Consider the following 16,683-nt stretch of genomic DNA (forward strand, 5'->3'; position numbering starts at 1 on the left):
TGACAACCAATTTAAGATAATCATTTGAGCTTGCAGTTTGGCTCACTTGCACGTGCTAGGAGCTATATATTTTCACTCAGGTCCCCGTCCTTTGAAAATGGCAAAAACATGTCCATTGATTGCACCTTTGAACAAAAACTTGGGGGATAGCCATCCCCTGGTTCATTCTCCATGGCAATAATGTGACCAGAGGTGACCTGCCTGGTTTGAATTTAAATGAAAGATCGACAGTTCACTGATGCATTCTCCATAGCAACACTTATACCTACCAGAGTTCACTTGCCAACCAATCAGTACCCTCTCCTCATGAGCCCTTTGAGATTTTTGCTAATTTACCCTGATGCTTGCAAGATGAAAAGCTTTGACAGTCTGTCTCTTTTTTCAGCAAAAAGTTCTGTACAACTAAATGACTGCTTATTAAACCGTTTATATTCAACCCTGCATTCGAAGGGTCTGCAGAAAATTGAAAATAGTGAACAGCCTCATACATAAAAATTGCGGAATGGCATCTGTTTGATAGGCTAGAGAATAAGATGCACATGGCTGTCTGCTATTATTAATGAGCACGTCAGCATAAATGATTTAGCATAAAGATCTATGTTCCTTCTCAGTGTACACCATCAAACACAGACCTATTCATTTCTGCACTGCAAATTCTATGATTCTACATTTGCAACACTACCGATCTACTATTCATTGGATTGTTATATAATCTAGTCACTGTTAAACACCACCTTACAATGCACGAGATCTGGAGCATACTCTATTAAGTGGATCAAATTTACTTTTGGTCAAATATTTGGGATGGAAATTGCAGTTTTCATCTTCACCAGGAGAGAAATCCAAGGCAACATGAATATTTTACAAGTAAATAAAAGAGCTCAAAATACCTGCAAATACTTTTACCATCCTTTAAGGTAACAAACTCAGTAACAGACAAATAAATGAAGTAATCTGCTTATTGCTGTCAAATAGGTGCCAATCTAATTCATCTGTCTGTTTCACATCACAGCTAAGAGTTCATGTTTTGCAGACACCTGGGATGATTAGTAATGTAATTAATAAAATAGTACCATTGGTGTCTAGTTGCCTGAAGTAAAAAGCGTACATTAAAGATGGCCTCATGTTTACAACATGTTGACTCAAGTCACAATGCTGTCAAACCTAGAGACAAAGTGTTGTTTTTCTAATAATGAAGGGGCTTTGGTGTTGAGCTCCTGCAGAGTTGAAACTACAAGTTTGTTAGAGGTAAATTGTGGTCCTATTTCCCTGGAATGCAATTTGTACTGTTGTCAGGACTTTTCAAATCAGTAATAAAAACGCATCAGAGAAGAACTATAATTAAACCCAATTCAGTTGCTAAAGTCTGTAAATATTTTCAAAGCTGACTTAATGACCAAAATAGAAGCAAATGAAGAAGAAGGGGCAAATTTATGCACGTTTGTAGTCGTCACATTGGCACACCAGAATCTAAAATTTAGCTGTACATCTCCACCAGATATTCTCATCATCTGACATATATGTACATTTAACCTGTAGGATATACAATTAATATCACCAGTAGGTAATAGATTACTCACTTTACTGTAAGAATGAAACTACAAACACAATATTGTATCCAAATGTTTAAACCAAATTATGCTTTAGGTCAATGATCTTTCATCAGAACTGGAAAAAGTTAGAGGTATAGCAGCTTTTTAACAAGTTGTTGTTGTCAGCCCTTTGATACGAGGATGATGTTTGCCAGGCTTCAAGATTTGTGTCTACTCAGCTGACCAATCCTAGAGCAAACAAGTTTTTGGGCAGGGAAGACAGCTATCCTGTGGTAGGGTGGGTTCTCAAGCTAGGGTTCTGCTCCCTCTCCTTCTGCTTTCAGTGTTTCTTCACAGTACAGTTTTTGTGGTCAGTTTCCGACTGTCTTCCAGATTTATGGATGAGGCGCCCCCACGTGGCGCAGTTTCAAAAAAATAATGCTGAATCAGGAAAGCTTTAACATTTAACACTAAGTTCAACATTTTCAACTGGAAATGCTAATTTGATTTCTCTCTCTACAGTTGTCTATCCTGCCAAGTATCTCCGTGTTTACGTAACTTGTGCTTTTCTGTGTTTACGTAACTTGTGTTTGCAAAGTAAATATCAATTTCTGAGTATTAAGAACGCCTTACACAGAATTTTGCTGTCAGTTTTCACGGCCTTGTAAATTTACGGTTGCACAACTCTACTAAATTCCAAAGTTATACCGCTCCATCCACCACCTCAAACATTCACTCCCACCAATGCATAATGGCAGAAATGTGTACCATGTACAAAGTGCATTACTGCAACTAACCAAGCCCCTTCAACAGCGCTCCCCAAGCCTTAAGACCACTGTTCCTCAGAAGGGCAAGAGCAGCAGATCCATGGGGACACCACCCATGTGTCACTCCAAGTCATACACCATCCTGACTTGGAACTATATTGTAGTGAGTTCACTGTAGCTTGGTCAAGATTCTGGAACTGCCTCCTAACAACACTGTGGGTGTATCTGCACTAGATGGACTGAAGTAGTTAAAGGCAGTGGCTCAAGGGCAATTAGGGATGGGCAGCAAAGGTTGGCCTTACCATCAACACACAGATCCCATGACTGAAACACAAAATCTGGACTTGACAGTACAACCATGCCGAGATAAGTAAGACCCATATTTTAAAAAAAATTATTTGATGCAATGTGGGCATTGCGGGAAAAGCCAACATTTGCTGCTCATCCCTAATTGCCCTTGGGAAGGTAATGGTGAGCCACTGCCTTGAACTGCTGCAGTTTATTGCAGTTCCCTAATTGCCCTTAACTGAGTGGGCCATTTCAGAGGGCATCAAGGATCAACCATATTGCTTTGGATCTGGAGTCACATTTCGGCCAGACCAGGTGAGGACAGCAGACAAAGGGACATTAATGAACCAGATGAGTTTTAAGATAATCAACATCATTTAAAAAAAAAAATTTAGAATACCCAATTATTTTTTTTCCAATTAAGGGGCAATTTAGTGCGGCCAATCCACCCAACCTACACATCTTTGGGTTGTGGGAGTGAAACCCACATAGACAGGGGAGAATGTGGTCTGGCGTTTGCACAGTGACCCGGGGTTGGGATCGAACGCAGGTCTTCAGCCCCGTAGGCAGCAGTGCTAACCACCACGCTACCGATCCGCCCTCACTGGTTTCATCAATAACATTGCACAAGTTATCCCATCCCAAATTTTTACTGAATTCAAATTTCACCATCTGCGGTGAAAGGATTTGAAGCCAGCTCCCCAAAGCATTACCCAGAGATCTCGGGATTACTAGTCCAGTGACAATACCACTACATCACCACCTCTCCCTAGGGTACACACTAAAGAGGAAAAGCACTGGGGGTTCTAAACAATGAAAAAATATCCAAAACGATATTTACCCCGCTTCTATCATTTTCCGTAAAAAAACAACTTACACTTCTTTTGAAATAGCTTATTCATTTTGAAAGAAACTAAAATGTTTTTGTCAATAACCAACAAAAATAATGCACAAGTAACATAAATCCCTGAAGATCATCCTCTAAACATTTTCCAAGGAAACAGGTTTAAGTCTAGTCTATGAAATGGGCTACTAGCCCTCAAGGGTGGCTCTTTCTGGACAATCATTAGCAATAGAAAATATATTCCAGGTTTGTTTTGGGAAAAGGTTCACCAAAAATTGTAGTTCCATAGGAAATAAGTAATCATGATTGTTCCAGCATATTTTCAGGTTTTACTCGAATGGAAAGAAGAATAAGATAATAATTTCTTTATTTAGATAGAATTCAGAGGCACTATCCTGTCATGCCAACCAGCAAGGGTGTGATTACGGCATGAGTTTACTCAACCCATCTAACAAACAACTAAAATAGCAATTTTGCTAAAAGCAAATTGAACATAAACCCCAAGCGCTTACAAAGACACTCTTCAGTTTGTGTCAATATCAGATTTAGATCCCAGGTGAAACTGGAAACTTGTGATGAAGGCTTATTTGCTAAACTTATTTTTAGAAATTTGTACAGTAAAAGCCATTGAAACCAAGTTCTTTTCTAAAAGATAATAAAAATGCCTTCCAATTTATTATACTGTATTTGCTGTGCAATGTAGTGCCATCAACATTAGGGAGACCAAACGCAGATTGGACGACTGCTTTGTGGAATACCTCCACCCAGTCGCCAAGTATGACCCCGAACTTCGGGTTGCTTGTACTTTATTATTGACACCTTGCTCTCCTACTCGCATTTCTGTCCTCAACCTGTTATGATGTTCCAGTAACACACAGCACAAGTTTGAAAAACAGCACCTCATCTTCCAATGAGGTACTTTACAGCTTTCAGGATTAAACATAGACTTCAACAGTTTCAAACCATGAACATTGCCCTCCATTTTGATTCTTTTTTTCCACACTTGCTCTGGATAAATGCTTGGTTTCATTACCACAACTACCATTCCCTTTCTGTTCCATAACACAGTTGCATTTAATCTCTCCCACCCTATATCCCAGTCCTTTATTTTTGCTCGACTGACCCCGCACCCTTTTTAATAGCATAAACTCCATCATATTTTTACCTTCCTTCAGTTCTGAATAAGACTTATACTCAACTCAAAATGTTCACTGTTTCTCTCTCCACAGATGCTGCCAGACTGGGTTTTTCCAGTACTTTCATACTACAAAAGGCAGTGTTGGATACAAATCAATAAAATTATATAAGATCTTAAAGAAGGGTACTACTGCAGGATAATTTTTGCATGTTGGCAGCAAATTACAATTCTTTGCTCATCTGCATGATCAAAACCAGTCACCTGCAATGATACATGTCAACACTTATTTCTGTTTATTAATCAGTCAGGCAAATAAATGTTAGCCCTGTCTGAAAAATATACTTGTTAACACAATCCAAAATGTGTGCATAGTTTCAATAAAGCCATCAGTTCCATAGTGGATAAAGGCACTGTTTGGTATGGCACTGGACTGCATTCTACATGTGTCCGCTGGACTTTTTTTTAAGTGGGGTAGGGGGAGTAACTTGGCAGCAACAGTAAAGGAACCCCACCCAGTGACAGCGAAGGAGCAGCAATATAATTCCAAGACAGGATGGTGCGTGGTTTGGAGGGAAACTTGAGGGGTGGTGTTCCCATCTATCCACTGCCCTCGTCTTTCTAAGTCGCAGAAAAGGTGTGTTGAAGGTGTCTTGGTGAGCTGCTGCAAAGCATCTTCTGCCACTATGCATCAATGGAGCAGGGCGAGAATGTTTAAGGTGGTGGATGGGGTATCAATCAGTGGGTTTTGTCTTGGATGGTATTGACCTTCTTGAGCGTTGCTGCTGGAAAGTCTAAGCATTCCATCACATGCCTTATATGGTGCCTTTGGGGCACCAGCTGATTTATTCGCCCCAGATCCCATCCTCTCACCTGCTCTTGCTGCCAAAGTGTTTACATGGCTGGTTAGTTCAGTTTCTGGTCACCCCAGGATGTTGAATGACAAGGGGGGAATGGTTGGATTTTCTCTTGTTGGAAACGGTTGTTACCTCACATTTTTGTGGCAACAACGGTGGTTTCACGTTCAACATTACTGAAACCAGGGGCACCATGTAACAGGACAGAAACAGATTCCCGTTCTGGGAGCATTTAGCAGAGTGTTTCTCGATGCCTGCAGCGCAGAGAACGACACCGCTCCTTAAGGACACTTTGCCGGTTTTTCTAGCCTCGGTGAGGAATGCCCTGCCAGGGCTACACTTACATTATTTCTTGCACTGAAGAGTATTTGCGAATCGGACAAATTTCGGGCTGAGGGGGACATTTCGGCCCCCCTCAGCCACCCCACCGCAGCCTCCGGACACCCCAATGCACCCAAGCAACCACTTACAGGGTCCTCGAGGTCCCCCTCACACCACCTCTTAAGGACAAGGCACTCCCAGGCCTGACTCCTGGTACGGGCAACCTGGCACCCAGGCAAAGCGATCACCCTGTCTGCGTTTGGTCTCTCCGATATAAAGGAGACCACATTGGGAGCAGCAAATGCAATAGACCAGATTGAATGAGGTGCAAGTGAAACGCTGCTTAACCTGGAATGAATGTTTTGGGCCTGGGATGTTAAGCATGGAAGAGGTCATCACCCGTGGCACCTTCCCATGCAATCACAGAAGGTGGAACATGCCTACATGTCTGTCCTTGGCCTGCTGCAATGTTCCAGTGAAGCTCAAGCAAATTGAGGAACAACATATCATCTTCCGGTGAGGCACACTACAGCCTTCCAGTCTCAACATCGAATTCAACAACTTCAGATGATTAGATGTTTTAATTTTAACTGTCTTTTTACCATTTCTTTCTCTCGTCTTTCTTTATATAATTTAACCCCCTCCCCCCATATTATCCACATTTCCTTACCCTTTCTCCCCCCACATCTACATCTGCCACAGGTTTACCCTCTGATGTTAGTTTCTCTGCTGTTTGGCCTTTCACACCCTTTGTTCTCTCTGGGGACTGCCTTCAGCACTCTTTTCCTGTGGTTTCTGTAGCTATTAGCATTCCGTTTTCCTGGGTTTCTGTGGCTATGACTCATCTTTCATTCTCCCTCCACAGTATAAATATTTCCCACTTTCACTGTCTTATACTTTGACAAAGGGTCATCTGGACTTGAAACATTAGCTCTTTTCTCTCCCTCCAGATGCTGCTGAGATTTTCCAGCATTTACTCTTTGGTTTCAGATTCCAGCATCCGCAGTAATTTGCATTTATCCAGTGTCCCTTCCAACCTGGAATTGCCACCTGGGAGCCCCGGCAGTGCCAGGGTGGCAGTGCCAAGGTGTCCAGGTTGTCAGCAGGAGTACGAGGATACCATCCTGCCCAGAGCCCACCTACCCAGGGGTCTCCAATGGCCTGGGAGATCCCTACCCAGGTGCTCATACTCCTGACCCACATTTGTGGAAACCAATGCCAAACGGCAAGGTCTCCCAAGCAAAACTGTTAGTTCCAGGGCCCCTGGGAATACGGCACAGACATATTTAAATGAGCCAAATGATGAAATCTCATGAAGCGTTTCAGGCATGCGAATCTCGTGAGATTCAACTGCCTCGTAGTGTCACTAAGGTGCGACGAGACAATTAAAGTGTATCCTAGATTTTAATTCCAGATTTATTCATTGAAGTTCAATTCCACAAGCTGCATGGTGGAGCATTGGCCTGGGTCTTGAGATTGCTAGTTCAGTAATATTACCACTATGCCACTGCCACCCTCCTCCCCACCCCCTTACGAGGTAGTTTGAACAACCACGTAGCTGCTGTTTCAAATGCTAAGACCTTCACTAGTTTTCAACCATTTCATCAGCTCCATTTGTTGACATTCAATCTGGACATGAAAAACAGGGCAGAATCTTGTTCTGAACAACTCCAGTGGTAGGTAATAGAGCACAAGACAATGGCTATGGAGATAACAGGCCTCGTCTATTCCATATTTTCTGAAATAGGTGCGATAACAGTGGATGCAAATAGGGGCCTGTAAAGATATTGAATTTTTAAAAGAAACACTAAGGCAGGAGTATCCAATGTAGAAAATTTATATTGCTCAAGCTGAGCAAAAGCATCAATTGTACCGAGGTGGAGATGGTTGACAGCACCAATCTGTCCTGGTCCACCCACGTCGACGCTACGACCAAGAAAGCACAACACCCGTGTGGAGTTTGCACATTCTCTCCGCACTGCGTGGGTTTCGCCCCAACCCAAAGATGTGCAGGGTAGGCGGAATGGCCCCACTAAATTGCCCCTTAACTAGAAAAATAAATAATAGGATACTCTAAATTTATTTTCAGAAAAAGAAAGCACAACAGGATCTATATTTTCTCAGGAAACTATGGAAATTCAGCATGTCCACATTGACTCTTACCAACTTTTACAGGTGCACCATAGAAAGCATCCCATTTGGCTGCATCACAGCCTGGTGTGACAACTGCTCGGCCAAAGACCGTAAGAAACTTCAGAGAGTCGTGAACACAGCCCAGTCCATCACGCGAACCGCCTCTTATCCATTGATTTTGTCTACACCGCCTGCTGCCTTGGGAAAGCAGGCAGCATAATCAAAGACCCCTACCATCTGGCTTATTCACTCTTCCAACTTCTTCCATCGGACAGGAGACACGAGTCTGAGAACACGCACTAACAGATTCAAAAGCATCTTCTTCCCCGCTATTACCAGACTCCTAAACGACCCTATTATAGACTGATCTGATCACTTCACACATCTTCTCTACTGAGTAGTACTGCACTCCTGTATGCTTCACGTGACCCCGTGTCTATGTATTTACATTGTGTATTTATGTTTGCCCTATGTTTTTTTTCTCATGAATGGAATGATCTGGCTGGACTGGACACAGAACAATACTTTTCACTGTACCTCGGTACACATGACAATAAACAAATCCAAATTCTAAAGATTTGCCGGTTCATTTAGGCAACTGAATAAATCAGAAACAAAAACAGAAATACTGGATAATCTCAGCAGGTCTGACAGCATGTGTGGTGATAGAAGGGAGCTAACGTTTCCATAAGACCATAAGACATAGAAGCAGAATTAGACCATTCGTCCCATCTAGTCTGCTCGGCCATTCAATCATGGCTGCTGTTTCTCATCCCCATTCTCCTGCCTTCTCCCCATAATCCCTGATCCCCTTATTAATCAAGAACCTATCTATCTTTGTCTTAAAGACACTCAGTGACTTGGCCTCCACAGCTTTCTGCAGCAGAGTTCCACAGCTTTCTGCAGCAGAGTTCCACAGCTTTCTGCAGCAGAGTTCCACAGCTTTCTGCAGCAGAGTTCCACAGCTTTCTGCAGCAGAGTTCCACAGCTTTCTGCAGCAGAGTTCCACAGCTTTCTGCAGCAGAGTTCCACAGCTTTCTGCAGCAGAGTTCCACAGATTCACCACCCTCTGGCTGAAGAAATTCCTCCTCAACTCTGTTTTAGAGGAGCTTCCCTTTAGTCTGAGGCTGTGGCCTCAGGTTCTATTTTTTCCTACAAGTGGAAACATCCTCTCCACGCCCACTCTATCCAGGCCTCTCAGTATCCTGTAAGTTTCAATAAGACCCCCCCCTGATCCTTCTAACCTCCAACAAGTATAGATGCAGAATCCTCAACCACAACACATACGACAAGCTCTTCAAGGGATCCTTCTGCAAACCTCCTCTGGACCCTTTCCAAGGCAATCACATTCTTCCTTAGATACGGGACCCAGAAATGCTCACAACTCCAAATGGGGTCTGACAAGAGCCTTATACAGTCTCAGAAGTACATCCCTGCTCTTGTATTCTAGCCCTCTTGACATTAATGATCTGGGTGGCTCTTGGTCAAAGCTAGAGATAACTGGAAATAGGATCAGATTATGACTGTTGTTTTTTTTGGGGGGGGGGGGGGGGGGGTGGACAGTAGGGCAGGATCGAGGGCCAGCTAAAGGTGGAGATTGACAAATATGTAGAGGACTGAAAGACAGGGGGCGAGATTCTCCGCAAATGCGGAGAATCGTAAAGGCTGCCGTGGGACAGGCCGTGGCCCATGGCAGCCTTCACGGCCACTTCCGGGGCCGATTCTCCCCCCAGGGCGAGGCTAGGAGCGCGGCCCTGTGCGTCACGGCCTTGACGACGGTCGTCAAGAACAAAGATGAGCAGTGTATCAAGGGACAACCTGGAACAGGGAACAAATGACCCAAGCGGGGTGGGTGGGGGGGGGGGGGGGGGGGGGGGGGAGGGAAAGAGAGCAGGGGGGCAATGGCGAGGTGAAAAACAGATTGATGGAAGAAATTACAATAAATTACATATAAAAATGGGTGCAGGTGGTGGAGAGAGTTCACAGTTAGAAGTCCAGAAGGTTCCAATGTGCCTAATCAAAGATGAGGTGCTATTCCTCCAGTTTACATTGGATTTCACTGGAACACTGCAGCAGGCCAAGGACGGATATGGACATGGGAGCAGGACAGTGAATTGAAATGACAAGCGGCAGGAAGGTCTGGCTCCTGCTTGTGGATGGGCCGAAGCCATTCTGCAAAGCGGTAACCCAGTCTGCGTTTAGTCTCTTCAATATAGAATAGACCACATTGGGAGCAGCAAATGCAATAGACCAGATTGAAGGTAATGCACATGAAGCACTGCCCCAGTTGAAAAGAGTGTTTAGAGCCTTGGATGGTGAGCAGGGAGGAAGTAAAAGAGCAGGTATCACACCTTCTGCAATTGCATGGAAAGGTGCCATGGAAAGAAGCTGAGGTGTTGAGGTGATGGAGGAGTGGACCAGGGTATCCCGGAGGGGATGGTCCCTGCGGAATGTGAGCAGGGGGAGTGAGGGGAAGATATATTTGATGGTATCATTATGTTGGAGTTGGCGGAACTGCAGGGCATGATTCTTTGAATGCAGAGGCTGGCGGTGTGAAAAGTGAGGACGAGGGGTCCCTCTCCTGGTACTGGGAGGGAGGGGATGGGAAGAAAGCGGATACGGGGAAATGCGTCGGACTTGGTTGAGAACCCTGTCAACCGTGTTCCCCGGCTCAGCCATCACCCTCTTTACCATGGATGCCCAATTGCTTTATACCTCGATTCCCCATCAGGATGATCTGAGCACTCACCGCTTCTTCACAAAACAAAGGCCTGAACAATCTCCATCTACCACCACCACTCTCCTCCATCTGGTTGAATTTGTCCTCCATTCAACAATTTCTCCTTTAATATCTCATTTCCCCCAAACTGAAGGTGTGGCAATGGGTACCCGCATGGGTCCCGATTTTGCCCGTCTCTTTATGGAGTATGCGGAACATTCCCTGCTCCAGTCCTATGGCTTCATCCCACAGCTTTTTAATTGGCACATCATCGACTGTATTGGTGCCGCTTGATGTTCACATCTGGATCTGGAAAAAGTTATTAATTCTGCTTCCAATTTCGTCCCTCTTATCATCTTCACATGATCCACCTGATACTTCCCTTCCTTGACCTCCCTAGCGCCATTGCTGGACATTGACTGTCCAACAATATCCATTACAAGCCCACTGACTCCCACAGTTACCTTGAATACAGCTCTTCACACCCCACATCCTGTAAGAATTCCATCCCATTCTCCCAGTTCTTTCGCCTCTGACACATCTGTTTCAATTATGCCACTTTCCGATGCCTTCTGCTGACATGTCTTCATTCTTTCTTAGTCGTGGTTTCCCACTCACTGCGGTCAACAGGGCTCTCATCACATCCAATCCATATCCTGCACCTCTGCTCTCATCCCTGCCCCTCCCTCCCAGAACAGGGTCCCCCTTGTCCTAACTTTTCACCTCACCAATCTCCGCATTCAAAGAATTATCTCCTGCAGTTTTGCCAACTCCAACATGCCACCACCAAACAGATCTTCCCCTCACTCCCAGTTCAACATACCATAGGGACTGTTCCTTCTGGGATACCCTGGTCTACTCCTCCATCACTCCAAACACTGGAGTTCCTGTGGCACCTTCCCATACAATCGCAGAAGGTAATCATCTGCCCCTTTACCTCCTCCCTGCTCACCATCCAAGGGCCTAAACACTCTTTCCAGGTGAGGCAGGGCCTCATGTGCACCTCCTTCAATCTGGTCCAATACAAAATTCAGTCTACATTGGAGAGACTAAAAGCAGACTGTGTGACCGCATTCCAGAAATGGAGATAGGGTTCATCCGTGAGCAGGACCCATACCTTCCTGTCGCTTGCCATTTCAACTCACAATCCTGTCCACATGTCCATCCTTCGCCTGCTGCAATGTTCCAGTGAAACTGGAAGAATGGCACCTCATCTTCCGATTAGTCATGTTTCAATCTTCCAGACTTAACATCGAGTTCAACAACCTCTGAATGTGAACTCTTTCCTTCACCTTCACCCTATTTTTATACATGTATCAATTCATTGTAATTTCTTCTATCAATCTGTTTTCCCTCACAATTGTCTCCCCTCACCCACTTGGGCCATCAGTTCCATGTTTGAGGTTCAGTAATGAAAATGAAAAAATGAAAATCGCTTTATTGTCACGAGTAGGCTTCAATGAAGTTACTGTGAAAAGCCCCTAGTCGCCACATTCCGGCGCCTGTCCGGGGAGGCTGGTACGGGAATCGAACCGTGCTGCTGGCCTGCTTGGTCTGCTTTAAAAGCCAGCGATTTAGCTCAGTGAGCTAAACCAGCCCCTATAACAATTAAACACCAGCCAGCTTTGCATTGGCCGGGAATCGAACCCGGGCCTCCCGCGTGGCAGGCAAGAATTCTATCACTGAACCCCAATGCTACTCCCAAGTAGTAAGAAGTTTTACAACACCAGGTTAAAGTCCAACAGGTTTGTTTGGAATCACTAGCTTTCAGAATGCAGCTGAGGAAGGAGCTGCACTCTGAAAGCTAGTGATTCCAAACAAACCTGTTGGACTTTAACCTGGTGTTGTAAGACTTCTTACTGTGCTCACCCCAATCCAATGGCAGCATCTCCACATCATGTTTGAGGTTGCCTTTTGACACACCGCTCATCTTTGTTCTGCCAATAACACATTCTGATCTCTTAATATGCCACTATCAATACCCTTCTTAGTCATTGTCGTCACCATTTACATTCCCTTTGACTTTCTGTCCTCAACATTTTTGTTAATCTCTACCAATTGCAGACCCTCTATACAGCCCCACTATTCCACACCAACACCCCCCCACCCGCTGCAAATCTGACCCTATTTCCAGTTCTCTCTCGCTTTGACACAGAGTAATCCAGACTCGAAACGTTAGCTCCCTCCTCTCTCCACAGATGCTGTCAGACCTGCTGAGATTGTCCAGTATTTTCCGTTTTTGTTTCAGATTCCAGCATCCATAATGATTTGTTTTTATTTTTATGAATAAATCAGAATACTGTTTCACACCATGTTCAGGTGATCAAGCAACCTTTAATATAATATGCAGAATTCCAACTTTTTGTGAGGGAACAAGTTAGCATTTTATAATCCACAAGTATTAACTACTGTATTAAAGCATCAAGTCCAGGCTTACGATCATGCAGTTATTTTCTACACAACATGCAGATCTAACGAGAAATCAGTATCCAATCCATGACTCAAATCATTAATCAGCAAAAACAAGCAACTACTGATCAGTCATCAAATCACATTGATCCGTTTAAAGATAGAAGCCAGCACTAAAAACCAAATGTTTACCTCGTCTTCTCCCATAACTTCTTGCTGCATGCAAACAAAGAAGGATAAATAGGATGTCAGTGTGCACTTAAAGGTTTACAAGCAAGGTAAGCAGTTAAAATCAAAACATTTTTTAACAGAACTACTGAAATGGCTTTATGAGTCAGCATCTTTTTCTGTGCACAACTGAATTTTGTTCATCTGTATACCTACAAGTCTCTGCGTTTTTAGAACAGTCATAAGCTCGAAAATGGCTTAATACAAATGGCAAAACAAAATGCAGTGAGTTATAAAAAATTACATATGTGAACTAAACCTCTGGGATCAAACTCTGTACATTAATTGCAGAATAATAATTGGTCAAAAAGATTTTAGTATGCACCACTGTAGAACAAGTAATAAACATATACACAAGTGATTAGAAACTGCAACAAGCACTGCATGTTTCAGAGTGGTCACAATTACTTGGCAATATGACATTTTCAGGGGGACAAATTCTCCCGATAGGTAGAATAGTTTATCGGTATCCAGAATCAGCATAATTATCACAAGAGCACAAAGAGTAGCCTTGAAAACAGGAAGAAGGTGAATGCGCCACTCATAGAATGCTTTTAGGAGGAAGGCTTCAGCAATACTTCACATAATTACAAAGGCGACAATTATGGCTGGCCCCTTACTTACTTGAATTTGACAGACTATCAAATATTTAAAGGTGCAGTGGGACTATTAAAACAAGATTATTTGTTTCCTAGTCGCTCTTAAAAAACTGATGATCCCCACCTATTTTTTAAAGGTGCACTGTTATCATACATAAAAATGGTTGGAATGAACCTTTTTTTTTACCAACCAAATATTTTACATATTTAAATGTAAATAACGGAGGTCACTGGGTCACCACAAGGTTGACTATTACTGCCAGATGATTAACAAATTGCTTTTTAGCCACTTAGAATGAGAAATTATATTCAACACTGTTTTGGAAGAAAATATGAATATGGGTAGAATTTGATTGGATACATAAATAAGTTATGTCCACTAAATGACTCTACTAGAGAAAAGATTTCATTTCATTGTATTAATTATACTGTATATTACATCTGGTCAGGCTCTTTGGACCAGGGCAGTTTATTAGCTTTCAAATGAAGCTGCACACATCTGTTCAGGTGACACAAATAAACTGGAAAGGTCACTGCTCAAATTGAGAGTCTAAACTGCACTCAACATAAACAAAGGTACGTTATTCAATGACATTTTCAAATAAATATATTTGTGCAAATGAATTATGAAGAAAACTATACAAAAGTACACCTGTGAAACATGCAGCAGACTGTGGAGATGTATAATCACTCAGCACTTGTAAGTTGACCAGAAAATATTGAAGCAGTGTATTACTGATGTTTAAACCCTCCCCAAATAATGCGTAAAAAGCATCTTTCAGTGTACCAGGTGCTGCCATGGGCAATAAAATTGACTGAACAAAGATTGCAAGTCTATATGTACTAAATCACCTGATGGCACAGGATGCCAGAGTGAGAGTTTCCTGATCAGCTATGCTGGCAGAAGGCATTGGAAAACAACTTCAAAACTTTGTCAAGCATAATCATGGACCAATCCAATGAACATCTATGGTCATCAACAGCCTCTTAGGGCATGCAACTCGAGGAGGAGGATAGATTACATTTGGGAATATTGTATCTGTTTTGGGTCATAACACTTACAATAACTCAAACGACTATGGAGGAAGTACTGTCAAATCAGGAAGAACGTTGAAAGCCATTGCCTTTCAATAATAACCAGTGAATTCATGCATCCCAACTAGAGAAATACTAGAGATGGGTTTGCCCGAGACATATTGACAAACTTTCAAATGTATAATTTGCTGTGAATTTTGCCGTACTTTACAATGCATTTGAGAGAAAATCTGAATTTATGAACAGTTGAAACTTGCATAATGGAGAAGGTGTTCTTCAGATGTAATTGCTATTGCCTTTTTTCAGATTGGAATTCACATATTCCATGAAAAGAAGACACCAACTAGAAATTGGGAGAAGGGTTAGGGAAGGTGACTGAAGGCAAGATTAAAGAGGTAAATGTTAAAGGCAAGAGTTACAGTGAGGCAGAAGGGTTGAAGAAGAAAAAAGTTACAAGTTTGGGGTGTAATGGCTGAACCCACTCATTTGGAGTTTCTACTGTGGGTCATGATGCGTGTCTGTGAACATTTCAAATTTTAATCTCTATTTCCACTTAAACAAACCCATCTCAGGTCAACATCCACTTTTAAAATAGTTAGCAGAGTCAGGCATGCTTACTTAAGAGTTGCACTCGGAGACTGGCTTAAGGTGGTAGACCTTCATGGTTTGACTTCCAGGAACCAACTGCACTGCTTACTTTTCTGCAAAATGCTTCATACTCTAGTTCCTCCCATTAGTTACATCATCTTACCAAGCTGAAACACAATGTCTCTAATTAAATACTCCACAGGGATTCCCCTTAATCCAAACAAAAATCCATTAGCCTAAGCTTTTACGATGCTTTAATTGCACCTCTGGCTCCCAAAATGTCTACTTGTCTTGCTCACCAGGATTTTTAAAACCACCACTGCAACAGACATATACACATTAACCCAGGTTTTTAACCCATACAGCACCAAATACTTTTAATAGATATATAAAATTATGACATTCATCACAGCACCATGTTCCAATGGCTGAGCGCCCCTCTGAACTCTTCTCTCTTTTATGCAGACCATCTCATTCACTGAGGTGATCATGATTAGGAAAAGACTATCTCAATTTATTATAGACTACAGTGGACAAGATAGCAACCGTTTTGCTCACCTATGCTCAATCCATCATAAGGCATTAACATAAATGATACTTATGATTGTAGATTTTTAAGTCATTCAAATGTATATTAGATTATGGATACTTAATTTTTAAAAAAGAGATGTAACTAGAAATTTGATAGTACCTTCAGCGTAAATATTTAATCAAAACATGATTTAAAAAAAGGATGGTACCTCAAAGGAGGAGATATTAGGATGAGTGGCCAAACAAATGGATGATGAACTGAGTTTTAAACGAGGTTTTAAAGAAGTGGGCTTGTGGAGAAGTAAAGCAATTGTGGAGGGTATTCCAGTGTGAGGGGCCTAGGCAGCTGAGGACATGGCTGCTATTGGTGGGACAAAGGAATGGGAGGGATGACCAAGAGACCAGAATCACAGGAATAACAGTGTGGGGACAAGGTGGGGTTGGGGACTTGTATTGAGCAATGGAAGCATTTTTGACAATGGAAACACTGAATTACCCATTTGTATTTGAATGCACTAAATTTCTATCTTTGCCAACACTTCACCACAGAATAAGTTTACGATCATGAATCTTATAAAATGTTCTTGAACTAAAGTTGCAAGTTTCCAACCTGTTATTCACTTATGACAAATTTCAATGCATACATTTATTTCCCCTCTAAGTATAGTTAAGTACATTTAGAAGATGTTTTGATCAT

At 42.6% G+C, this 16,683-nt stretch overlaps 1 protein-coding gene across 2 annotated transcripts in view; it reads right to left on the reverse strand.

Moving 5' to 3' along the window:
- The window catches only part of cpeb2 (cytoplasmic polyadenylation element binding protein 2), a 159,098-nt gene that overhangs the window by 36,501 nt on the left and 105,914 nt on the right, over positions 1-16,683 (reverse strand). The window contains exon 5 of one of the 2 annotated variants that reach the window (XM_038791615.1): positions 13,198-13,221. The exons of the other annotated variant lie outside the window; for it this stretch is intronic. Within the exon in view, the coding sequence (XP_038647543.1) occupies positions 13,198-13,221 (24 nt within the window). The remainder of the gene's footprint in view (positions 1-13,197; positions 13,222-16,683) is intronic. 2 annotated transcript variants of the gene reach the window in all.

This window comes from Scyliorhinus canicula, chromosome 3 (genome assembly GCF_902713615.1).
Source record: "Scyliorhinus canicula chromosome 3, sScyCan1.1, whole genome shotgun sequence".
Taxonomy (NCBI): Eukaryota; Metazoa; Chordata; class Chondrichthyes; order Carcharhiniformes; family Scyliorhinidae; genus Scyliorhinus; species Scyliorhinus canicula.